We start from the raw sequence: 27,493 nt of genomic DNA on the forward strand, positions 1-27,493 counted from the left end.
AACATATGCTGGTTTAATCCTTGGAAATTCCTACCTACATGCTCCCTTATCTGGGTGAAAACATTTATTGGGGATTGAAAAGTGGGATCACTGTCATGATACAATCCATCCATTCGAAATTTAATATAGAACATAGAACACTACATCACAGTACAAGCTCTTAGGGCCACAATGCTGTGCTACATTTATAACCTATTATAAGATTAATCTTATCCAGCCCTCAATTTTGCTATCATCCATATGCTTATCTAAGAGTTTCTTTCTTGTCCTAAATATTTGCCTCTACCACTACCCCTGGCTGGGATTCCACACAGTCACCACTCTCTGTGTAAAAAAATCTCGCCTCTAACATCCTCCCTATACTTTCCTCCAGTCACCTTAAAATTATTCCCCTTTGTGTTAGCCATTTCTGCTCTGGGGAAAAAGTCTCCAGCTGTCAATTCGATCTATGCCTTTTATCATCTTGTACACTTCTATCAAATCAACTGCCATCCTCCTTCACTCCAAAGAGAAAATCCCTAGCTCACTCGATCTGTCCTCATGAGATATGCTTTCTAAATCAGGCAGCATCCTGGTAAAGCTCATCTGCACCCTCTCTAAAGCTTCCACATTCTTCCTATAATAAGGCAACCGGAACAGTATCCAATATTCCCAATGGGGTCTAACCAGGGTTATATAGATCTGTAAGATTACCTCATGGCTCATGAACTAAAAAAAATTATAATGAAAGGAAGAAAAAAATCTCTTAACACAAAGCATTGGAAATAGAATTGGTTCATTATTTTCACATGTACTAAGTTCCAGTGAATAGCTTGTCCTGCATGCTGTTCATGCAAATGAAATCATTGCAAAGTGCATTGAGGTATTGAAAAGGCTTTCTGCTGCTCAGTGTCGATCATAGATGTTACGTTCTAGCTGAGTAGATATGCAAGCCGGGGATGTACGATATGAAGAGCTCATATTGCAAGCTCCCCCTCTCCACGCATCGGATAAGCCCAAAAGAATGGCAGAGACCAATACAGTTTGGCACCGGCAGCATTGCAGGAGTTGCTAGTCAGCGTTGGACTCAACATAGGACTGCCTTAGTGACTGCAGCTCCATATTGTTCACTCGAGTTTACTCCTGAAGCCTTTCCCTTGAATGGACATAGTCGCAAGGCAGCATAGGTTTGAGGTCAGTTTTCCTTCTCGGTGAGCTGCCAACCACAGCGAACAAGCCCCATCTGCCCAAAGCGGCTGGTTTTAAGGTATCAGTAACCTGCCTTTGCCCCTTTTCCTGTCAGTAGAAATGGCTCCGCAGGGCTTAGTAGCTAAGCAACACAGGAAGGCCGGGAGCTGGGTTGTCAAAGACTTTTTGAGACACATGCCATTGCGAGCATTGAGTAGCATCTAACATGAGCTTTGCTCCACTATCTGCCATGCCCCAGCTATGACAACCTTAAGAAGTCACTGAGGTGTTACAAGATAAAATAATACAGAATAAAATGTAATAACTACAGAGAAAGTGAAGTACAAGTAGACAAGGGGGAAAAGGAAGAAAGCAGAGTACACAATACACAGCAATGGGTAATTTAGTCATGTTGGGATTGTTCCTGCACTCATTGAGATAAGGGATAATCCATGAACATGGATTTACCTGGGTTTTAGCAGCAGTTTCATAGAAATGTATGGCATTTACTCTCCTAAGTACTAGTAATTACCCTCCTAGGTGGTGGCAACACCACAACCACCACAAGAATACAGAAATCATGGATTCTGCCAGTGATTTCTTCCTGTATTCCAGACAGCTGGTATTTTCCAGTATGTACACTGAACAGCCTGCTTTTGGGAGCTGCACCTAGTTAAACCTGACACAGAGCTTGTTGCAAGAAAGAACATTAAACCACAGTACAGGTTCTTCAGCCCACAATCTTGTGCCAAGATCAATCTAACCCTTCCTTCCCACATAGCCCTTCACTTTTCTTGCATCCATGTGCCTATCCAAGCTTCTCTTAAATACCTCTAATGAATCGGTATCTACCACTACACCTAGCAGCGCTCTGTGTGTAAACCAGCCCATTTCTGACATTTTCCCCTCTCCTTTCCTCCCACCACCTTGCATTAGCCATTTTCACCCACTTTCCACCCTGTGAAAAACTTCAGACCACCAGGTGGAATACACTCCATCTACAACCACTCTTCTTCCATCAACTTATCACTTACCCAACAAAGTTAATCAGGCTCATGAGGCATGACCTGCCCCTCACAAAGCCATGCTGGCTATCCCTAATCAGATTATGCTTTTCCAAATGCTTGTAAATCCTGTGTTTAAGAATCCTTTCCAATAGTTTGCCCTCCACCAATATAAGACTCACAGGTCTATAATTCCCAAGATCATCCTAATTACCTTTCTTGGACAAAAGAATAACATTTGCAAACAGAATAACAATCTTCTAGCACTACTCCTGTGGCCAGTGAGAATACAGAGATCATCACCAATGGCACTGCAGTCTTCTCCCTCACTTTCCATAGTAACCTGGAGCATATCCCATTTGGCCCAGTAGTAGGAAATGAAGAAACATGTCCCTTCTAGTTATTACTGCCTGGAATTTGTTTATTCTGTTTTTACCAGTTATTTTAGTCTCTTTGATTTTGAAGTTTTGCAGTGATTCGGAATGTCATTAACAACTTTGTGAGGTGCCAAAGCTGACAGCATGCCTTTGTCATCACTCTGGAGTATTCACAATGACTTTTCAGCAGACTTTGTTTTGGTCTGCCCAAGTAATCCTATTACATTGCTTGAGGTCTAACTACGTTCAGGACCTTGCTGATCAGGTCAAGGCTGCTCTGTGTAGCAAATCCATTTTAAGGAATATTCACGAAGTATGTTTGAAAGAATTGCGCCTGTCAATGGCAATTCCAGATGATCTGGCACATTCAAACAAATGTGGCCTAATGGCTAGTAGTGTATACACTGCAGCACACACACAACGCTGGAGCAACTCAGCAAGTCAGGCAGCATTAATGAGGAAGAGTAAACAGTCAGCGTTTCGGGTTGAGATCCTTCTTCAAGACTGAGAAGGAAGGGGAAAAATGCCGGAATAAAAAGGTGGGGGAAGGGGAAATAGGCTAGCTGGTAGGTGAAGCCAGATGGCTAGGAAAGGTCAAGCATGAAGGGGAAGGAATCTGATAGAAGAGGGGAGCGGGCAATAGGAGAAAAGGAAGGAGGAGATCCAGGAGGAAATAATAGGCAAATGAGAAGAAGTCAAAGGTTAGACGGGCTATAGAACGGGGAGGGAAGCTGTTCACCAGGAGGAGAAATTTGATGTTCATGCCATTAGGTTGGAGGTACCAGATGGAGTATGAGGTGTTGCTCCTCCACACTAAGGGTGGCCTCATCCTGGCACAAGAGAATGCCATGGATCAACACTTTGGAACGGGAATGAGAATGGGAATTAAAATGTTTGGTCACCGGGAAGTCCCACTTCTAGTGGATGGTGCAGAGGTGCTTGGCAATCGGTCTTACCAGTGTAGAGAAGGCCACATCGGGAGCACCAGACACAATGGACGAACCCAGCAGATTCACAGGTGAAGTGTTGCCTCACCTGAAAGGACTGTTTAGGGCCTTGAATGGAGGTGAGGGAGGAGTGTATGGGCAGGGTTAGCACTCCTGCCACTTGCAAAGGTAAGTATCTGGAAGGAGGTGAGTGGGGAGGGACGAATGGACAAGGGAATTGCAGGGGGAGGGATCTCTGCAGAAAGCAGATATACACTTGTTTCTTTAATCTCCTCCCTTAGTTTAACCTTTGGAGTTCAAAATCATTCTAGTGAGTAACCTTTGTACTTCCTCCAATGCATTGTCCATGAGATATGAACTGTTCACAATGCTGTCCTGTGGCTAACAAAGTTTTGTATAAGTGGGGAATCTTTACCTCTGTCCCATTGTACTGCAGTCTTTTGATATAAAGGCCATTACCCAGGATTTTATTGACTATCTGATTTGCTCTGTACCAAGTGATGGCATTTTGATTATCTGTGTACATGGATAAATAATTTCTCACCCTCATCTTAAACCCACCTCCACCAAGCTTTTTTAGCTCTTCATTCCTGGCTTATTGTCTTCTGAAATTATTCTGCTTTATCCTTCTTAAATTTCTTAGTAAGGTCTTGTTTGTATCTACATTGTCTTGAATGATAATGATCTTTGCTACACTGGCAGACTATCAAATGTTCCTATTTCCTTTGGAGCAAGTTGTTTATAAATATGGTGAGTAATTGTGCCACACTGCTAATTCCCCAGCTAGATCAATAAATTGTCCTCAATTCCACAAATTTCAGCTGTTGACAACAGTGTCTTATGAGACCTTCTAATCAAATGAACGTCCAAATCACAAGAGCAGATGTTACTCTGTCAATTATTTTAGTTAAAAAAGTTTAGTTGAGTTTGTCGGGTATACCATTCCTTTTACAGTTCTGTATTGGTTTGCTCTTACCACCTGAAAAGTTTCAAAATATTCACTCAATCTATACTTAATTATAATGCTGTTAGTTTCCTAACAACAGATGTTAAAATTCATTGATTTCCTTGACTTATCTTACTTGTATATCAAAGTGATTTGCACAATGTTCTAATATAAAGAAATTTTTTTATCAAATCAAAAGAACCTCATAAAATTATTTTAGTGCAGGCAATAAAACTCTGATGAACTGGCAGCTGTTTTACCATTGAAACAATTTGTAATGCATGAAGTTCTATGTATCATCATTCATCACATTGAATTATTAATTTTAAATGGATTACTTGTTAACATGATGCCCCAATTAGAGTTTCTCTTCATGAATGAGTCCTTGATGTTGCTTCACTCACCAGGTAAATTCTGATTTTATACTTCTCAGCAACTAATTGCAGCTCTCCCTGGATTAAAAGTGAAATCTTAATATCTGAACCACGTTAATGTAGTTCTAACAGAAGACCCATGAAGTGCTAGCACAGATCTTGTACTGAAATCCTGAACAACAACTTAAAGTGAGAGTTTGACCAACTAAACCATGCTGAGAGGGCTTGGCAGGACAGTTTCATTATAATCTGCTTTCTCAAATGAAAGTGTGCAATTGTTTAATTACATTACAGACATCTGCCAACATCAGTTCACTAATATTTTACCCCAAACCATTTGTTCTTGTGTTTAGATTAATTTATCAATGCTATGCAAGTTCTCTAGATAGTGCTACATTTTCCTGAATAAATGATGGTGAAGATGACTTACGTATATGATTGTAAATCTTTAGTAGTGACTGGATAAATCATGTAAATTAACCAATGTTCTCTACTGACATCCTTCTAAAGATCAAATAAAAAGACAGAATGGTTATATTTAACAACCATACTTTTACTTTTGCATCTGACCACACTAGGAAAAGCAAAGCATTGAACTGTCTTAATTCAAAACTTTGTGAAGAATTTAAGAAAATGAGGAGGAAATCATAAATCTTTTGAGATTGCTGTATAATTTAATAAGATCATGCTAATAATCTGCATTGAGTTCCACCTGTAAATTTTGCATTACTCCACTTTGCCGACTTTCACTAAGATATTCATTGGTAATCTATAATAGACATATTTTAGATATTAGGATTTAAAATCACTCCTCACATCCTCAGCATTTCATGAGTAATTTATCATCATTACCTATTAGCAATAAAATTTGCCTTTTCACTTTTACCATGAGAATATATTAGAGGCATTGACTGGCCTGTTTTTAAATCCGCAAATAGGATTTTTTTTTATCTATAACCTGATTTATCCCTAGGTATAGGATCTAGCCAAACTAACTTTTGGGTCATTATTTATTTCCTAATTCAAGCTGGGATTATCAAAAAAAAAGCTTAACCCTTGTAAGAAATTACTGTCCAGTGATCCCGAATGTGTACGTTTGTGTGATTACCAGAAAAGGCAGGATGACAGAAGCCTTTCAAGTTTCCTAAACTGAAAAACTTATTCACCTTCACTATAAAGAATGATTGAGAGGCCAGTTGACTGCTGGGGACCTACTCAAGTATGAGTTAATTCCTTCAGGAAAAAAAGATAAAGAACTGAGGGAATACCAGGGGAAAAAATTCACTTGTCTATGTTTTATTCATTGGCAGGGATATAGCTGCAAGAAACTGCCTGCTTACTTTCAAGGGTTCAGGAAGAGTGGCTAAGATTGGAGATTTTGGAATGGCTCGTGATATATACAGGTAATTGTTGAGAATTTTCATTACTATAGTTCACATTCAGAGATCTTAGGGTTAAAATTGATTGGTAAAATAATATTCCGATAAGTACAGTGATTGACCATAGTAGACCATGTTTGATAACGCAGGTGCCCAATTATAATAGTTCTGCCTGTTCTTGCTTATTAAGCAAACAAGGACAGTTTTCACATATGTGGTTCAATAACATTAGCAAATCTATACCTCAAAATATCAGTAAAGCTATGTGGTAAAATTCCAGTTATTTGAATTTCCTGAAAAGGAAACTTTGTGAACTACTGACTTTATTAGACAGTATTACACTCAGAGTCAAGATCAAATATGACTTTGGCTGAAGCTGTTCTGGAAGCCAGTGTAATTGGATCATGACAAGCAGATAATATCCACTCATTAATTTAAAACTCTGCTTTCGGTCCTTCTTCTTTTATAACACTTTATCTGATATCAACATAATTAAAAGTAACCAAATATGATACAGTGCATGATACTTTGCAGCAAACTGTAAACTGAGGAGCCAACAGACACAGAACTAAGGTGCTGCAATACTGCCACTAGCTGGAGAAATTAATTACAGCATAACATCCTTATAAATATGAGAATTTGTCATGGAAAAGACTACATGGAACTAAGACAAAAATGCTACAATAGGAACTTGGTTGCTAATAATAAGATCTTCTTTCAGGACATTCTTCTCAAATGTAAACAAACACAGATTTTCATTTCATTCCCAGCATTTCAGCTTTACTGGCACCAGCTACAATACTGATCTTTTTCAGTGCCAAGATAACTTATTAGTTTTATAACACTAATGCAGACAGGAAGTGCAGATGAAGGGGCTTTGAGAAAAACATCAACCATCCAACCTTGCTCTGATGCTCCTTGACACACTCCAGTAATTTAGAATTTTGATCCAAATTCCAGAAAATCCATCTGCAGTCTTTGTGGCTCTGTTGATGACCAATAAGAATAATTTCACACTATTTTATTTAGGTACAGCATGGAATGGTTCAAGCCTTCCCACCCAGCAATCCCCTGATTAATCCTAGCCTAACCACGGGACAATTTATAGTGATCAAGCAGTACATCTTTGGACTATGGAGGGAAACCGGAGCACCTGGAAGAAACCTTCACGGTCATGGGGAGAATGTACAAACTCCTTACCAACAGCAGTGGGAAATGAACTCAGGTCGCCTGTACATTAAAGTGTTGTGCTACCAACAACACTACCATGCTGCCCAATTATGACTAGAATTCAGTTCCTGAAGAAATACTATGAAAAGATATTTATTTATCATCTTCGACAGGTTTTGAACTGGATCTTACTGCACCCAGTCTGTGCCTGTATTGACTGCGGTCTAATTTTAGTTTTGCTGCAGCGTGGCTACTAATGTTCTGCCAGCCTCACTGATACAAAGGTAATGAAACCACAAGTGGCAGAAGTTAAGAACTATCCCACAGCTCCTAGTACCAATAGCTGATCGTGTCAGTAGATCCAGCCTCCTAACTGTACAGAGACTGCTGACAAATAATTAAAGACCCAAGAAAGGCTGCAAATGCTGGAATGCAACACACAAAGTACAGGCAGAAGTCAACTGGTCAGGCAGTATCTATGCAAATGAATGAACAGTCGACCGGGTGAGATTGAGGCCCTTCTTCAGGACTGGGAAGAAAGGGGGAAGACACCAGAATGAAAAGTGGAGGGGGGGGGGGTTGGAAGGAGGATAACTAGGAGGTGATAGGTGAGGCTGATAAGTGGGAAAGATCAAGGGATGGAGAGGGAGGAATCTAACAGGCGAGGAGAGTGGACTGTAGGAGAAAGGGAAAGAGGAGGGGACTCGGGGGAGATGGTAGGCAGATGAGAAGAGGTAAGTGGCCAGAGTGGGGAATAGAAGAAGAGAGGAGGGGGAGGGATTATTTTTTAACCAGGAGAGAAAATGCTATCACGTTGGAGGCTACCCAGATGAAATATAAGGGAAATGGACAAGTCAACATTTTGTGTCAAGACACATCAGGACTGGAAAGAAAGAAGGGACAAGCCAGAATCCTCTCTGTACCTAAAACTGTGCTCTTTCATGTTAGGCATTTCAGCCCCAGGAGAAAGCCTCTGACTATCCATAGGATCCATGCATTTCATCATCTTATACACCTCTATCAAGTCACCTCTTATCCTCCATCACTCCAAGGAGAAAAGGCCAAATTCACTCAACCTATTCTTGTAAGGCATGCTGCCCAATCCAGGCAACATCTTTCTAAATCTCCTCTGCACCCTTTGTATGGCTTCCACATCCTTCCTGTAGTGAGGTGACCAGAACTGAGCACAGTCCTCCCTGGTCTAACCAGGGTTCTTTACAGCCGTAACATTACCTCTTGGCTCTTAAACTCAATCCCACAGTTGATGAAGGCCAATACACCATATGCCTTCTGAACCACACAGTCAACCTATGGATATGAACCCCAAGATCCCTCTGATCCTTCACGCTGCCAAGAGTCTTAAAATTAATACTATATTCTTCCATCATATTTGAGCCACCAAAATGAACCACCTCACATTTATCTGGGTTGAACTCCATCTGCCACTTCTCAGCCCAGTTTTACATCCTATCGATGTCCCGCTGTAATCTCTGACAGCCCTCCACACTATCTACAACACCCCCAAACTTTGTGTCATCAGCAAACTTACTAACCCATCCCTTCACTTCCTCATCCAGGTCATTTATAAAAATCACAAAGAAAAGAGGTCCCAGAACAGATCCCTGAGGCACACCACTTATCACCGACCTCCATGCAGAATATGACCCATCTACAACCACTCTTTGCCTTCTGTGAACAAGCCAATTCTGGATCCACAAAACAATATCCCCTTGGATCCCATGTCTCCTTACTTTCTCAATAAGCATTATCAAACCTTATCAAACGCCTTGCTGGAATCTATATACATTACCTCACCTTCTTCAATGTGTTTAGTCACATCCTCAAAAAATTCAGCCAGGCTTGGAAGGCACGACTTGCCTTTGACAAAGCCATGCTGATTATTCCTAATCATATTATGCCTCTCCATACGTTCATAGATCCTGTCTCTCAGGTCTTCTCTATCAGCTTACCAGCCACTGAACTACTCTACATCAGTGAAGGCCAATGCAGATCGGAAGATTTTTTCATCGAGCACCTTCACTCTGCCCTCATGACAGTCAGGATCTCCTAGTGACCAAATGGTATAATTCCACTTCCCCACACCCACATGCCTGTCCACAGCTCCTCTACTGCCAAGTTAAAGCTAGTTGTAGACTAGAGGAACGTCATCTAATATTCTTGAAAGGGTGCAGAAAAAACTTGCAAGGATGTTGCTGGGAATTGAGGATCTGAGTTAAAAGAAAGCTGAAGTAGGTTATTCCTTGGCACATAGGAGAATGAGGGGAGATCTTACAGAAGTATACAAAATTATGGGAGGTATAAGTAGGGTAAATACATGCAGGTGTTTTCTCCTGAGGTTATGTAAAACTAGAACTACAGGTTTAGTGTGAAAGGTGAAGTATTTAAGGGGGTCCTGAAGTGGAAACTATTCACTCATTAGGTGGTGTAGATGTAAAACAATCTGCCAACAGAGGTGGTCGATGCTGGTTCAGTAGCAATATTTAAGAGAAGGTTAGATGGGTACACTGATGAGAGGTATGGAAGACTATGGTCTGAGTGCCGGTAGATGGAACTAGGCAGAAAAGCTGCTCAGTATAGATGAAAGGTCCAGTTTCTGTGCTGAAGTGCTCTGTAACTCTCTTCCACTTTGACAGTCTCCAACCTGATGACATGAACGTTGATATCCCTAACTTCTGGTAACCACCCCCTTTGACTCCATAATCGCTTCTCTTCCCCATCCTCGCCCTCTTGATCTACACATCAACTACACATTCCTCAGTCTGGTTCCCTTCCTCATTTCCTTCTCTTTATACCACGTCCACTGTCCTTTTCAATCAGATTCCATCTTTTTCAGCTCTTGGTCACTTCCTCCGAATACTTACCATCTTCCGACATTGTTTCCGCTCTCCACTCTTTTTAATGAAGGTTAGTGTTTCTATTCGAATAAATAGGGCTACTCTAGATGCCTGGTGTGAAGATCTCAAAGTGTATTCAATCCTTCAGCTCAGTTGTGAGGAGCAGTATGGACTCTGTTGAGTCAGGTAGATTAGCATCTTATCTCCAGTGCAAGCCATTGGCTAAAGATCAGTATGAACCAGTCCAGACATTTTGCATTTTCCTTAACTTCACCCTCTTTATGCATAGGCACTGAATTCAAATCAACATTTCTTCACCAATCTTCCCAATTTACTACTGCTCACCAAACTTCTCATGATTATTTTCAAACCTTACCTCCCCACCCCAATCTCAATGTCATTTGCTGTTCAAAAACAGTTAATAATCCCAAAAAAAATCACAAATGGATCAGTAACTAACTGCACTATCCTGTGTTGGTCACCTGGTATATGTTGACAAGAAAGTACCGGATGAATACCAAAAACCAATGGAAAAATGAGAGGAACAGTCACCCAGAGCACATTGGAATTGCTTCTACTGAGTATCAGTTCCATCTTTCTTCATTTCATTGTACCAGTCAACATCATCTCAGTTTAGATTATGACCCATTTTTTATTTAAAATTACTACATGTTAATATTACTATTTGTGTTTGCTACTAGTCATCTCACTTATTGGAAAGCTGTGGAAGCTCTACAGAGGGTGCAGACAGGTTCTAACAGGATGTTGTCAAGAGCATGTATTATGAAGAAAGGTTAAATAAGCTAGGGCTTATCTCCTTGGGCTGATAGAGAATGAGAGGTGACTTGACAGGAATGTATAAGATGACTAGAAGCATAGCCAGAGCTGACAGCCAGTGCCTTTTTCTCAGGACAAAAGTGGCTAATACAGTTTTAAGGTCATATCAGAGGATATCAGAGGTAAGTTGTTTTTTTTTTACAGAGAATAGCCAGCAAGGGTGATAGCGGCCAATGCGGTTGAGATATTCAAAAGACTCTTAGATAGGTGGATGTTTGAAAGAATAGTTGGAAGGATATGCGGGGGTGGGAGGGCAGGGTTAAATTGATCTGAGAGTAGGTTAAAAGTTCAACACAACTTTGTAGACTGAAGAGCCTGTACTGTGCTGAAATGTAATGTTCTATGTTCAGGAACAGTCATCTTATATGCAGAAACTTTAAATGTGTAATGGAACATGAGTGCAAAGATTTTTACTGGAATTATGTATTAAGCAGAGGTAAAAAAAACCTTCTAAATAACTGAGCTAATATCTACACTATTATCCCAAAATGAGATGGCAATGCTGGAACTTCATGTGCCGAACAAAATGACTGGAGCACTTTGGGTGTCTTAGAGGAGGAAGTGTTTATCAAAATTACTTCTGTTCTGGGATAACTGTACATTATGTTTGCCAGCAACTTACTACAAAGCAGAGGTGTAGAATGCAGTGTGACAGCGTGGTGCATCCTGACTCTTTATTTTAAAAAAAAATCCATTTGGACTCATGTAAGGAATTAAATATTAATGCTGTTTAAGAATTTCTAACAGTGTCCAAAAAATGGCGTGCTCAAATGAAAATTGTGTTAACATGACATTAACTACTTTTGTGCATGCCTTTTCATAATAAAGATAGACTCGTATCTATGAGAAATATATGAACTTTAATACCAATCCTGGCATCCAGTTTAACTAAAGGCTGCCAACGGTAATGCAAATTTGCCTCTGGCAAGATTTTTAGTTACATTGGTCAGAATAATGACAGGCCCTGTTCTCTCTCAGAGAAATCGATGATGCTGATGGCTCAAGACAAGTGCTTTTACTGAATCAGCTATACCACTCCTGCAGTCATGGACACGAGCTCTGCACAGTGCTCTGTGAAATGAACCTCAAATAGACTCACACAAAATCCAAAAATAGTGACCTTAGGATGACCCTGATTTTGGCTATGACAGCAGTGTTAAGTCTTGTGATTGGTTGGCAGGCAACCAAATGCAAGTACCTACGTTGATCCAAAGTCAAATATCAGAGATTCCCTAGCACCGGAGCCTCGCCGACTCTCTCTGCTAAGAAATGCTAAGTATAATACTTCTCTGCTTGGCAATATGTTACCCAAGTCATAATTACATAGCTCATCAATAAACTGGGGACCTGTCCATCTTTGATAAATGTGAATTCGACATTCAGAGCTGGAAGGGGTGCTTTGCTGCATTGCCAGGGCTCACAAATTGACACAGATTCATGGAGGGAACCCATGGTCTTACAAATATATCCCTGGCAACATTCTGCCATCATTGCCTCTGTACAAGGAGCTGCTCCTCAAAACTCCCTGCATGTTCCTTTGCCTGCACCTCTCATCAGGAGGAATCTGCCACTCTTGTGTGTTATATTGCTCATTTCTTGCCAAAAGTCTCTGGAATCCAATACATTCACTATTTGTTTTGTGTTCTTAAACAGTTTTAGGGAGGCAGTGTATTTTCTTTTAACCCTGGGGGGAAAAAACTGCAAGAGAATTTATTGGCTATTAATTTTGGTGTCTGCAAAAATAACCATCACATACAATAGAGTGTATGTTAAATGAACTCTATTGACAAGAATATAGGAATAGTGCAGCACAGGAACAGGCCTTTTGCCATAGTGTCTGTGCCAAATACAATGCCAAATTAAACCAATTCCCTTCTAGCCATATCCTTCTCTCCCTGCACTTTTGTATGCTCATCTAAAAGCACTTTCAAATCTGTTTCCACTACTACCCATGGAAGCCTGTTCCAGGTACCTACCAGTCTTCAAGTTAACAAAAACTGGCCGCACACACCCTGTTTAAACTTCTCCACCCTCACCTTAAATGCATATTCTGTAATATTTGTCAATTCTCCCTGGAGAGAAAAAATAAGATCTCTAAACCTATCTCAGCCACTCGTAATTTTAAACCTTCTATCAGGTCACTCCACAGCTTCTAACACTCCAGAAAAACAACCTGAGTTTATCAAATCTCTCCCTTTATAGTCCATACCCTCTAATCTAAGCAGTATTCTGGTAAACCTCTTCCGTACCCTTTCCAAAGCCTCCACATTCTTCCTATAATGCAGCAACTTGAATTGAACACTAGAGAACAATATATATCTGACTCTTTATTTCATTTGTATCCAAGAAAATTATTGAACCTGTTGATTGCTCTGACCACTATCCAACTGTACTATATTGCACTTAACCTTGCCAGAAGATTAAGTGCAATAACTTGGCTTTCAACCATTGGAACCAAAGTAAATCCTGGACTATGGTGCCTGCACTGTGAGGCTGGGAGTTACAGACAAGATCTGCCGAGTGAGTGAATTCCAGAGTCCCACATAAAAGTCTGGTCTCACATCAACTAGTCTTCATCACATTGGCCGATTGCCTCCCCCCATGTTGTGTCATTCAGATCAGCTGCATGATCTGACAGTCTATTGGTTTCACTAGGATTCCAGGCCTGTAGCTGTGGGGACTCAAAGGAAGGATAGATAATTTCTTGCAGTTCTTTTAATTTGATGAATGTCTTAATTATATTTAAGTGGTTTCTGTGACAATTAACCTACCTTTAAAACATCATCTTATTTTTATTTTTATATCATTTACTTTAATCACATTGAACATATCTATGAATGTTATAGGCGTTTAAAACCTACTGAAATTCTGATGGTTTAGACAGAAGACAAAGCTCCACACCCAACCTTACCTCTGTATCAATGCTTGTCAGGCGTTCTGAACAAGACCCCTACACCACAATATCCAAGGCCACTCAAGCATCCAAACCTCAGGAATGCTCGGGTTGATCTCTCCGACCTGACAGCAGTTCTGTATGGCAGGCAGTCAGGGACAGAAACATTCAGCTTTAACGACTATGAGATTGACACTTCTTTGTTGTTTGACACTGCAGGGCTAGTTATTACAGGAAGGGGGGCCGTGCCATGCTCCCAGTGAAGTGGATGCCACCAGAAGCCTTCATGGAAGGAATATTTACCTCAAAAACCGACACCTGGTATGTGTGTTTCTTTCCTGAAAAAGTGAACATTGTGACTACTAAAGTAACATACCTCATGTTTTAAGCTATAGCATACTGATAGTGATATGCAGAGCAACAGACTACAAAAGAGAAAGAACTCTCTTGCTATGTACATCATAAGTCCAGTGGAATTGCGCACATTCTTTTATGGTCTATAAATCTGATTAAAATCTGCCTCTGCATCATATATCTAAAAGGAAGTTCAACATCATCTGTGACAAAAACATCCCCTTGATTGGCATCACATCCACCATCCTTAACATTCCCTCCCTCCACCATCTGTGCAGTGGCCCCATTAACAAAACGCACTGCCCCTCAGCACCCCAGCCAAGCCTAGAACTTCAACCGCCAAGGTTGAGAAGGGCAGCAGATGAATGAGAACCCCACCACTTCACTCCAAGACACAGACGCAGAAGGACATCACTTTAACTAGGACACCCTGGATGTTCTGTTGCAGGCAAATACAAAGCAGCCATGAGAGTTTATAAAACAACAATTTTCTTAGAAACATAGAAAACCCACTGCACAATACGGGCCCTTCAGACCACTAAGTTGTGCCGAACATGTCCCTATCTTAGAAATTACTAGACTTACCTATAGCCCTCTATTTTACTAAGCTCCATGTACCTATCACCACCACCATTGCCGGCAACCCATTCCACACACTCACCACTCTCTGAGTAAGAAACTTCTGTACCTACTCCCCGGCACCTTAAACCTGTGTCCTCTTTTGGCAACCATTTCAGCCCTGGAAAAAAGCCTCTGGCTATCCACACGATCAATGCCTCTCATCATCTTATACACCTCTATCAGGTCACCTCTCATCCTCTGTCGCTCCAAGGAGAAAAGGCAGAGTTCAGTCAACCTATTCTCATAAGGCATGCTCCCCAATCTAGGCAACATCCTTGTAAGTCTCCTCTGCACCCTTTCTATGGTTTCCACATCCTTCCTGTACTGAGGCGACCAGAACTGAGCACAGTACTCCAAGTGGGTTCCGACCAGGGTCCTATGTAGCTGCAACATTACCTCTGGGCTCCTAAATTAAATTCCACGATTGATGAAGCTCAATACACCGTACACCTTCTTAACCACAGAGTCAACCTGCACAGCTGCTTTGAGTGTCCTATGAACTCAGACCCCAAGATCCCTCTGATCCTCCACACTGCCAAGAGACTTACCATTAATACTATATTCTGCCATCATATTTGACCTAATAAAATGAACTACTTCACAATTATCTGGGTTGAACTCCATCTGTCACTTCCCAGTCAGTCTTGCATCCTATCAATGTCCCGCTGTAACCTCTGACAGCACTCCACACTATCCACAACACCTCCAACCTTTCTGTCAGCAGCAAACATACTAATCCATCCCTCTACCTCCTCATCCTGGTCATTTATAAAAATCACGATGAGTAAGGTCCCAGAACAGATCCCTGAGGCACCCTACTGGTAAATGACCTCCATGCAGACTATGATCTGTCTATAACCACTGTTTGCCTTCTGTGGGCAAGCCAGTTCTGGATCCACAAAGCAATGTACTTTAACAGTAAGCCTTGCATGGGGTATCTTAATACCTTGCAGAAATCCATATACACGGCTCTTCCCTCATCTATTTGTTTAGTCACATCCTCAAAAAATTCAATCAGGCTTGGTAAGGCACGACCTGCCCTTGACAAAGTCATGCTGACTATTACTAATCATATTATACCTCTCCAGATGTTCATAAATCCTGCCTCTCAGGATCTTCTCCATCAACTTACCAACCACTGAGGTAAGACTCACTGGTCTATAATTTCCTGGGCTGTATCTACTCCCTTCCTTGAATAAAGGAACAACACTTGCAACCCTCCAATCTTCTGGAACCTCTCCCATCTCCATTGATGATGCAAAGATCATCGCCAGAGGCTCAGCAATCTCATCCCTCACTTCCCACAGTAGCCTGGGGTACATCTCATCCAGTCCTGGCGACTTATCCAACTTGATGCTTTCCAAAAGCTCCAGCACATCCTTTTTCTTAATATCTACATGCTCAAGCTTTTCAGTTCACTGTAAGTCATCCCTACAATCACCAAGATCCTTTTCCATAGTGAATACTGAAGTAAAGTATTCATTAACCAGCCTCCAGGTCCAACGTATAATTCTCCGTAACTTCCGCCACCTCCAACGGGATCCCACTACCAAGCACAATTTCCCTCCCCCCCTCGTTCTGCTTTTTGCAGGGATCGCTCCCTACGCGACTCCCTTGTCCACTCGTTCCCCCCATCCCTTCCCACCGATCTCCCTCCTGGCACTTATCCTTGTAAGCAGAACAAGTGCTACACCTGCCCTTACACTTCCTCCCTCACCACCATTCAGGGCCCCAGACAGTCCTTCCAGGTGAGGTGACACTTCACCTGTGAGTCAGCTGGTGTGGTATACTGCGTCCGGTGCTCCCAGTGTGGCCTTTTATATATTGGTGAGACCCGATGCAGACTGGGAGACCGTTTTGCTGAACACCTATGCTCGGTCCGCCAGAAAAAGCAGGGTTTCCCAGTGGCCACACATTTTAATTCCATGTCCCATTCCCATTCTGATATGTCTATCCATGGCCTCCTGTATTGTCAAAATGAATCCAAACTCAGGTTGGAGGAACAACACTTTATATATCGTCTGGGTAGCTTCCAACCTGATGGCATGAACATTGACTTCTCTAACTTCCATTAATGTCCCTCCTCTCCTTCTTACCCCATCCCTGACATATTTAGTTGTTTGCCTGTTCTCCATCTCCCTCTGGTGCTCCCCCCCCCCATTTCTTTCTCCTGAGGCCTCCCGTCCCATGATCCTTTCCCTTCTCCAGCTCTGTATCACTTTCACCAATCACCTTTCCAGCTCCTAACTTCATCCCTATCCCGGTCTTCTTCTATCATTTTGCATTTCCCCCTCCCCCCCCCCACTACTTTCAAATCTCTTGCTATCTTTCCTTTCGGTTAGTCCTGACAAAGGGTCTCAGCCCGAAACGTCGACAGCGCTTCTCCCTATAGATGCTGCCTGGCCTGCTGTGCTCCACCAGCATTTTGTGTGTGCTGTTGTTATTTATTTAGTACCTCTGCTATTTCCTCCAGTTCCATACACACTTTCCCACTGTCACACTTGTTAGGTCCTATACTTTCACTTCTTATCCTCTTGCTCTTCACATACTTGTAGAATGCCTTGGGGTTTTCCTTAATCCTACCCGCCAATGTCTTCTCATGGCCCCTTCTGGCTCTCCTAATTTCCTTCTTAAGCTCCTTCCTATTAGCCTTATAATCTTCTAGATCTCTAACATTACCTAGCTCTCTGAACCTTTTGTAATCTTTTCTGACTAGATTTATTACAGCCTTTGTACACCAGGGTTCCTGTACCCTACCATAACTTCCCTGTCTCATTGGAACGTACCTATACAGAACTCCACACAAATTTCCCCTAAATATTTGCCACATTTCTTCCATACTTTTCCCCGAGAACATCTGCTTCCAATTTAAGCCTCCAATTTCCTGCCTGAGAGCCTCATAATTCCCTTTGCTCCAATTAAACACTTTTTTGACTTGCCTGTTCCTATCTCTCTCCAATGCTATTGTAAAGGAGACAGAATTATGATCACTATCTCCAAAATGCTCTCCCACTGAGAGATCTGACACCTGACCAGGTTCATTTCCCAATACCAAATTAAGTACAGCCTCTCCTCTTGTAGGCTTATCTACATGTTGTGTCAAGAAACCTTCCTGAACACACCTAACAAATGCCCATCCCATCTAAACACCTTGCTCTAGGGAGATGCCAATTGAAATTTGGGAAATTAAAATCTCCCATCACGGCAACTCTGTTATTATTACACCTTTTCAGGAGCTGTTTCCCTATCTGCTCCTCGATATTCCTGTTACTATTGGGCGACCTATAAAAAACACCCAGTAAAGTTATTGACCCCTTCCTGTTCCTAACCTCCACTCACAGAGACTCTGTAGACAATCCCACCTTTTCTGCAGCCGTGACACTATCTCTGATCAACAGTGCCACGCCCCCACCTCTTTTGCCTTTCTGAAACGCCTAAAATCCGGCACTTGAAGTAACCATTCCTGTCCCTGAGCCATCCAAGTTTCTGTAATGGCCACCAAATCATATCTCCAAGTACTGATCCAAGCTCTCTCATCCTTTTTGTTCACAACACTGCTTGCCTTAAAATAGACACTTTTCAAACCTTTGGTCTGAGTGTATCCCTTCTCTATCACCTGCCTATCCTCCCTCTCGCATTGTCTACAAGCTTTCTCTATTTGTGAGACAACCTCCTCTTCCCCAGTCTCTTCAGTTTGTTTCCCACTCCCAACAACTCTAGTTTAAACTCTCCCCAGTAGCCTTAGCAAACCTCCCCGCCAAGATATTGGTCCCCCTGGGATTTAAGTGCAACCCATCCTTTTTGTACAGGTCACACCTGCCCCAAAAGAGGTCCCAATGATCTAGAAATCTGAATTCCTGCCCCCTGCTCCAATTCCTCAGCTACGCATTTATCCTCCACCTCATCTAATTTCTATTCTCACTGTCATGTGGCACAGGCAGTAATCCTGAGATTACTACCTTTGCAGTCCTGCTTCTAAACTTCTTCCTAACTCCCTGTAGTCTGTTTTCAGGACCTCTTCCCTTTTCCTGCCTATGTCATTGGTACCAATATGTACCATGACCTCTGGCTGTTCTCCCTCCCACCGCAAGATATCTTGGACGTGATCGGAAACATCCCAGACCCTGGCACCTGGGAGGCAAACTACCATCTGAGTTTCTTACCTGTGTCCACAGAATTACCTGTATGACCCCCAAACTACAGAGTCCCCTATAACTAATGCCTTCCTCTTCCCTCCCCTACCCTTCTGAGCCACAGGGTCAGACTCTGTACCGGGGCACGGCCACTGTCACTTCCCCAGGTAGGCTGTCCCCTCCCCCAACAGTACTCAAACAGGAGTACTTATTGTCAAGGGGTACAGCCACAGAGGTACTCTCTATTACCTGACTCTTCCCCTTCCCCCTCCTGACTGTTACCCACCTGTCTGTATCCCGTGGCTCCGGTGTGACTACCTGCCTATAACTCCTCTCTATCACCTCCTTGCTCTCCTTGACCAGACGAAGGTCATCAAGCTGCATCTCCAGTTCCCTAACTCAGTCCCTTATGAACTGTAGCTTGACATACCTGGTGCAGATATGGCCATCCGGGAGGCTGGGAGACTCCAGGACCCCCCACATCCGGCACCGAGCACAGAAAACTGGCCTCATACACATCCTTCCTCCTTTCTGCAAATAACACAGGTAGACCTACCTCGTCTCGTCCTGTTACCCCCTAAGCCCATTGAGCCAAAGCCCTTTCACTCTGCTATCTCTCACTCTGCTGCCCACTGGATACGGCGGTCTTCTTTTTAAACCTTTCATGCGCTACTGGCAGACGTCACGTGCCTACACTGTCTCACCTCTCTTTTACCCCGAGTAGTTTTTTTAAAAACTCCCTTCGCCTCGAAAACTCAGCCGTTCATTTGCAGCCTTCTTGCTCTGAATCTCATAACAATGTAAACAAACAAATCGGAGTAAACACCATCTAAGAACCCCAAAAAGCCAAAGAAATGTGAGCCAATGGAATGCAACTGAAGCGGTAGCCAAACAGGGCTAAGCCCTGGAATTTCTTTAGCTGGAATGGTGAACGTTGTTGTCACAGGCAGCTGTGGAGGCCAGATCTTTATGTTTATTTAAGGCAGAGTTTGATTGGTCAGGGCATGAAGAGATATGGGGAGAAGCCAGGAGATGTTGGCTGAGAAGAGAGCCATGATGAAATAGTGGGGCAGACTCAATGAGTCAAGCGGCCTAATTCTGCTCCTATAGGTTATAGTCTAATGGCATTATGGTCTAATCCATTCTTATTGATTTCATGTTTCCACGGATTCCACGTGGATTTTGCCATTCACCCACACTTGGAGCAATTTAGAGAGGCCAATTACCCTAGCAATCTCTGTGCTTATTGGTTGTGGGAAGAAAGCAGACCAGCTGGAGGAAATCCACTCGGTCACAAGAACAGCATGAAAACCCAACACAGGTAGCACCAAACGTTAGGATCAAACCTGATGCCACAGGAGACGAGGCAGCAGCTCTACTTAGTTCCACCCCTGAAGACAGTACTGTTGTTGATAGGGACAAGGGACTGGAGACAGAAAAATTCTTCTCTGATTGAAGATGGCATTTGATGTATCACAGGCTAGGAATATGGAAATTAAAGCAGGATATGAAAACTGAGAAAAACTTCAGGAGATATTTGTTCTAGAAATTAATCAAAAAATCATAATGGTGCTGGTGAGAGGAAAGAGGGACTCTTTTGAATTGGGGTTAAATACCAACATCTTTAATTAGAAAGTAGGTTTGCTAAATGGTGATAGTGGGAGACTTGTTCCCCAGCACTGTTAGTTGTCATCTTGATGAGTGCAAAAATTCATCTTAAAATAATCACCATTCCTCAAAAAGACAAGAGCAGAGAATATAACTGACAATCAGCATGCAGTTAATTTTTGGTAAGCAGCTTCTGAAGACTCGATTATGATATTTGATTTATCACTGTGTGCTTTAAAATGAGCAATAATTTAATAGAATTCCACCACTTTTTTAGTTACGATGCCTAGAAATTCGATAAGATAATGCTTGGGAATGAGTTATCATGGGAAAATAACTGTTAAAATTATAACCATAGAACATTACAGCTCAGAAACAGGCCTTTTGGCCCTTCTTGGCTGTACCGAACCATTTTTCTGCCTAGTCCCACTGACCTGCACCTGGACCATATCCCTCCATACCCCTCTCATCCATGTACTTGTCCAAGTTTTTCTTAAATGTTAAAAGTGAGCCCGCATTCACCACTTCATCTGGCAGCTCATTCCACACTCCCACCACTCTCTGTGTGAAGAAGCTCCCCCTAATGTTCCCTTTAAACTTTTCCCCCTTCACCCTTAACCCATGTCCTCTGGTTTTTTTCTCCCCTAACCTCAGTGGAAAAAGCCTGCTTGCATTCACTATCTATACCCATCATAATTTTATATACCTCTATCAAATCTCCCCTCATTCTTCTATGCTCCAGGGAATAAAGTCCTAACCTATTCAACCTTTCTCTGGAACTCAGTTTCTCAATAGCATTAACAAACCTCCCTGCAAGGATATTGGTCCCCTTGTAGTTCAGGTGTAACCCATCTCTCTTGTACAGGTCCCACATGCCCCAGAAGAGGTCCCAAAGATCCTGAAATCTGAAACCCTGCCCCCTACACCAGTTCCTCAGCCACATGTTCATCCTCCAGAGCATCCTACTCTTACCCTCACTGGCACGTGGCACAGGTAGCAATCCTTTAAGGTCCTGCTTTTTAACAACCTACCAAGCTCTCTATACTCACTTATCAGGACTTCCTCACTCTTTCTTCCTAAATCATTGGTACCGATGTGTACCATGACATCTGGCTGAACACCCTCCCACTTCAGAATACTGTGCACACGATCAGGGACATCCTTGACCCTGCCACCTGGGAGGCAACAAACCATCTGGGAGTCTCTGTCACGACCACAGAACCTCCTGTCTGTACCTCTAACTATCGAGTCCCCTATCACTACCGCTCTCCTCTTCTTCCCCCCTCCCTTCTGCACTGCAGAACCAGACTCAGTGCCGGAGATCCGGTTGCTGCAGCTTGTCCCAGGTAAGTCATCCCCCCCAACAGTATCCAAATCGGTATACTTGTTGTTGAGAGGAATGGCCACAGGGGAACCCTGCACTGCCTGCCATTTCCCCTTCCCTCACCTGATGGTAACCCAATTACCTGTGCGCTGCTCCTTTGGCGTAATTACCTCCCTGAAACTACTATCTATAAACTCCTCATCCTCCCAAATGATCTGGAGGTCATCCAGCTCCTGCTCCAGTTCCCTAATGAGGTTTATTAGGAGCTGCAGCTGGATGCACTTCTTGCAGGTATCATTGTAAGGGACACCAAAGGTCTCCCTGACTTCCCACATCCTGCAAGAGGAGCATTCCTACATCCTGCCTGGCATCCTCTCTACTCTAAACAAACAAAGCAAAACTTACCAGAACCTACCCTCGCCTCTGCCTGTTGATGCCGGAGCCTGTTGAGCCAAAGCCGTCCCACTCTGCTCCCTCTCACTACGCTGCCCGCTGTGTAAGGGGGTCTTTTTTTTAAACCTTTGGTGCTCTCTGTCACACACCTGCACAGTCCAGCCTCTTTTCCCCAAGCAGTGTAAAAAAAAAATGGCTTCTCTCCAAGACTGCTTACTCCTTTACTCTCAGACTCTAGCTCCAATTTAGAAAAGACCGTTGCAAATTCCTCTCCTTTTTAAACCTTTGGCGCTCAGCATCATGCATCTGCACAGTCCAGCCTCTTTTCCCCAAGCAGTGTAAAAGAAAAATGGCTTCTCTCCAAGATTCCTCCTTCACTTTCAGCCTGTAGCTCCAATTTAGAAAAAAATATTGTAAATTTTGTAAAAAAAACCTTGTAAATAACAAGAACTCAAAGTCTTGCGACTTGATCACTTGTAAATATACCTTTCCTAACCTTTCCCCTTACTTGTAAAAATACCTTCCCTCCCCTTTCCTCTTGCCTGCTTATCCACTACTTTGAAACTACCTCCCTAACAGCAATGTCACATTCCTTTCAACACCACTGCACCCCACAGCTTCAGTGTCTCAAGTTCAATCCTAACCTGAGGTTCTGTCCACATAGAATTTGTAAGTTCTCCCTATGACTATATGGATCTCTCCCAGATGTTCTGCTTTCCTCCCACATTTCAAAGATGTGGAAGTTGGTCACTGCAAGATGACCAACAGTATGAGGCTGTAAGGCTAGAACTTGCGGGTGTGAATTGGGATGATGTTTTTGCAGGGAAATGTACTATGGACATGTGGTTGATGTTTAAGGATCTCTTGTAGGATGTCAGGGATAAACTTGTCCCGGTGAGGAAGATAAAGAATGGTAGGGTGAAGGAACCACAGGTGACAAGTGAGGTGGAAAATCTGGTCAGGTGGAAGAAGCCAGCATACATGAGGTTTAGGAAGCAAGGATCAGATGGGTCAATTGAGGAATATAGGGTAGCAAGAAAGGGCTGAGAAGAGCAAGAAGGGGGCATGAAAAGGCCTTGGCGAGTAGGGTAAAGGAAAACCCCAAGGCATTCTTCAATTATGTGAAGAACAAAATTTGGAAAGATGATGTAGACAATGTTCTGGAAAGATGGGTGTTGTGATCGCAGACAAGAGCTGATTTTGCTCACTCTCCTGGGTACAGAGGCTATGAAGACTGCCCCATGCCCACTAATATGATGAAATGATAAGCAAGGCTTTGGGCTGCTCTGGAGTTTGGATCTAAGGACTCATTTTGGTTCGGAACGTTGTTGCTCACTTCCGTTTTTGCATGATGTGTGTTTTCTGCCCCTTTCTCTGCACGTCGGGTATTGGTGTTTTTTTTAAATTAGGTTCTTTTGGGTTTCTTGCTTTGTGGCTGCCTGTTAGCAAACAAATCTCAAGGTTGAAAAATGTATACATTCTTTGATAATAAATGTACTTTGACTGTTGGTAGAATAATCATGACAAATTAAAGTAAGTGGGTGCTGAATGTTGATATGGACTCAGTGGGTTTAAGTATCTGTTCCCACGCTGTGTGACAAACATTACAGCCAGGTAGGAAATGGGTTCTCACCAGCAGTAGCAAATAGGATGAGCAATAAACGCAGACTTGAATAGGAATTGAGTCCCCACAGTTAGCAAGTTTCTGATTATCTGTAACATGCACCCACAAAGAAATCATCACCGCTCAGAACCAAGTATTTCAAACTGTTTTCCACATCCAAACAAGAGAATGAAGCCATTGTCGGTGGACTGTCCCTCCCTTTTACATCCATAGTTTCCATGTGCCTTTTTCTGTTCTATGTCCACTGTGCTGTACCCCACCATCATAAGGTGAAGAAGACTGCAGATGGGAAATGCAGCCACTTCGAGGCCATGGCAATCTGATTCGGGGCTGTAATTTTTGCCACATATAGCAATAGTCTGAGCTGCCGGCTGAGAGGCAACTGTTGTAACAGCACTGGCAGGAGTGTTGTCATCCTGTTAATTCATTCCCTACACAGCCACTGGAATCACAGGACTCTAGAATCCCACAATATCCTTGAAGCTCTTGACAATAGTGGATTCCAGATGCATGAAGGCAGTAATTAGAGCTCACTTATGGCACTTGTTCATTGGGTGGCTTCGTCCTGTGAAGATTTGCTTTCTAATATTTTCCATTCTTCTGCGGTTGTATCAATGGCTGCTAACTTGGAGCTGGCTATTACTTCTGTGCTGGAAAGGAATATCCCAAGGCTCTGCATGTACTGTCCACGGAGTTTCAGCTGGATGCTCCCTATGCTTTGAGATAGTTTGGATAATGTCCCAAACATCTGTATGTACAACTATTTGCAGTATCTTCTTCCTTCTCCATGGAATGAGACTGCTCTATTGCTGGAGCTGGACACAGTGACTTCATGAAATTACTTGGATTTAATGTGCTAATGAGGAAAGCTTCACATTCAGTATCTCTGAACCACAAAGTGAGGTGTGCTCATCTCCTTCATTGTATACAGTAGTAGCTGCTTTGTAGTCAAATTAATTTCTTGGCGCATATTATTTTCAATTTATCGGGTTACTTTTGCTTTGCCTGAAAATGCCTCAAAACAGGATGGAAAAATCAAAGACAATATGCACTATATTAACTGGCACTTGCATTTAAGCAAAGATATAAACAATAAAAACAAACATGGAGAAAGGAATTAACGTAAAGTTTAATGAAGTCTCAAAATGGAAGTATTTCAGAGTTGATGTTGTTCTGTTGAACTGTGTAAGATTGTGCATTGTTGTTTTGTTGCAGGTCCTTCGGAGTGTTACTGTGGGAAATCTTTTCACTCGGGTATATGCCATATCCCAGTAAGAGTAACCAAGAAGTGCTGGAGTTTGTCACTAATGGCGGCCGAATGGACCCACCTAAAAACTGCCCTGGTCCAGTGTACGTAAACTCTTCTCAAACTGATTTGCATAACTCCCCAGAAGGCTGATCTGGACAAATTAAACCTTCCTGTTACTCATTTTCAGTCTCTGGCATAATCTGATTTTACTATCTTCTGTTGGGGTTACAGAAATTTCATCAATCTAATCTACTTAATGGTGTGCTGGTACACAAAGATTATTAGATAGTTTGCATTTCTAAAAGTGACTCAATTAGCAAGCAAGGGAAAGGGCTTAAGATAATCAAGTTTATACAGATTTAATAATACAGCATCTCATAGTTGTTTTTTTATTTGAACAATCTTGTATGTAGTCTGAAAAGGTTAATGTGGTCAGATTTCTACATAGGCTGCTTACACAATGCTAAAAGGGCTGAATTTTAAACATAAAATATTTTAATCACCTAATGTCAGTGACAAAAAAAAGTTAAGTATAAAATATTTCCAGTCTAATGTTTGGCTTTTATAGACAGTATATTGTATTTAAAGCAATGGACTAACCGTAAGATGTAGTAATAATATTGAGGAAATTTCAATCAAGAGGCTGTATATGATCATGATTTTCTTTCAGGAGAGTGTTCTTAACTCTGAAAAAATCCAAAATACACCTGAAAAAAATAGTTACTATCAGAAGCTACGGACGATTGAGTAATTTTGGAATAAATGGAATTGTCACTTGAGAAAGGGAGACTAATTAGAGCCTTTAGGCTGCTGCTTGATTAGTAATCGGTGTCCTGATCACACCCACAGAGTTGACAAGTGCACTGATCACACCAAATTTGACTTCAACTTTGTCCCTGTAATTAAAGGGAATTTACAAGCTGATTTGTGTGTTTTTTCCTGTGTTAGTAAAGTTCAGAATGGTTTGAGAATGAAACACATAATGAGCATGTCAAAGTGTAGCCGTGCTTCAGCCTGTAGGTTTAATTTTGAAATGTGCAAGTATTTGACCTCCAGGCGGTAGCCATGCTGAAGTCTGCTTAATGTTGAGCAGACACTTTTCCCCGTGCCTTGAAGGATGAAGCAGTAAGTGGGCACAGGATTTCACATATCTTCTACAATATTTGTGAAAGTTTATTGCAAGCTGTTATGACTGTTACCTTGCAGAGTGCAGCTGTGCAAAATGTGTACCTGGTCATCCATTATTGCTTCCTGAAGAGCCCAATGGTAAATGTCATTAAATAACAATAAGCAGCCACATAAATCTCCCCATAATGTCACAGTAAAAACACAAATTGCTTTTGCTAAAAACACTATAGTGCCACATGCTGTTTAGCTTGTTGCATCATAAGCTGATGGTTCTCAAGAGATGGGAATAGTGGCTACAAAAACAGCTTTAAATAGTTTGTTGCAAAATCTAGTGAAATCTCTAGGTTTATAATGTTAGAGTATTACCAATGTTGAAAGAAAATACAAGTAAAAATTTTACAAATTTAATTGAAATACTAGAAATAAATCATACACCTAGAATACTAGAATTAAAATCAAGTTTATTATCACTGACATAAGTTGTGAAATTTGTTGTTTCTCTTCTTATTTTTTTTAACATATATTTCAGGTACCGAATAATGACTCAGTGTTGGCAGCATCAGCCAGAAGACAGACCCAACTTTGCAACTATATTGGAAAGGATAGATTATTGTACACAGGTAATCATTATCTCAGGGCAGAGTGATGTTTAAATCGTGGTGAGATAGAGGGTGTAATGGAACAGCAGCAGATCAAGGATGTGAGACACAAGCAATTTATAGTATTCTGGAGGTGTGGGGAACAGATCAAGGTCTGTGCAAGGAGCACAGGTCATTATGAGATTGGGTAAGCATGCTGGGAATTGGAGGGAGTTGAGGAGTAAAGCTGTGGGATTAGGGAGTTGTAAGATGAGTGCAAGTTATTTCTCCACTGACAAGTGCCCCAGTCAAGTATGGTGTTGGGAAACCCTGGTTGTCTCAGGTCACCCCATCACTAAACGGTTCCCACAACCTATAGCCTCACTTTCAATAATTTTTCATTTCATATTCTTGATATTTATCGCTGATTTATTTATACAGTTTGTTGGCTTCTGCTCATTGTCCTGTCGGGGGTGGTCTTTCAATTATTCCATTGTGTTTCTTGTATTTACTGCAAATACCTACAAGAAAA

General features: G+C 42.0%; 1 protein-coding gene across 1 annotated transcript in view; it reads left to right on the top strand.

The window, feature by feature from the left end:
- Positions 1 to 27,493, top strand: part of LOC132402717 (ALK tyrosine kinase receptor-like) — a 324,081-nt gene that overhangs the window by 292,209 nt on the left and 4,379 nt on the right. The window contains exons 17-20 of the mRNA XM_059985678.1: positions 6,126 to 6,218; positions 14,169 to 14,270; positions 25,222 to 25,356; positions 26,913 to 27,003. Coding sequence (XP_059841661.1) covers positions 6,126 to 6,218; positions 14,169 to 14,270; positions 25,222 to 25,356; positions 26,913 to 27,003 — 421 coding nt within the window. The remainder of the gene's footprint in view (positions 1 to 6,125; positions 6,219 to 14,168; positions 14,271 to 25,221; positions 25,357 to 26,912; positions 27,004 to 27,493) is intronic.

This window comes from Hypanus sabinus, chromosome 12 (assembly GCF_030144855.1).
Source record: "Hypanus sabinus isolate sHypSab1 chromosome 12, sHypSab1.hap1, whole genome shotgun sequence".
In the NCBI taxonomy this organism is placed as follows: Eukaryota; Metazoa; Chordata; class Chondrichthyes; order Myliobatiformes; family Dasyatidae; genus Hypanus; species Hypanus sabinus.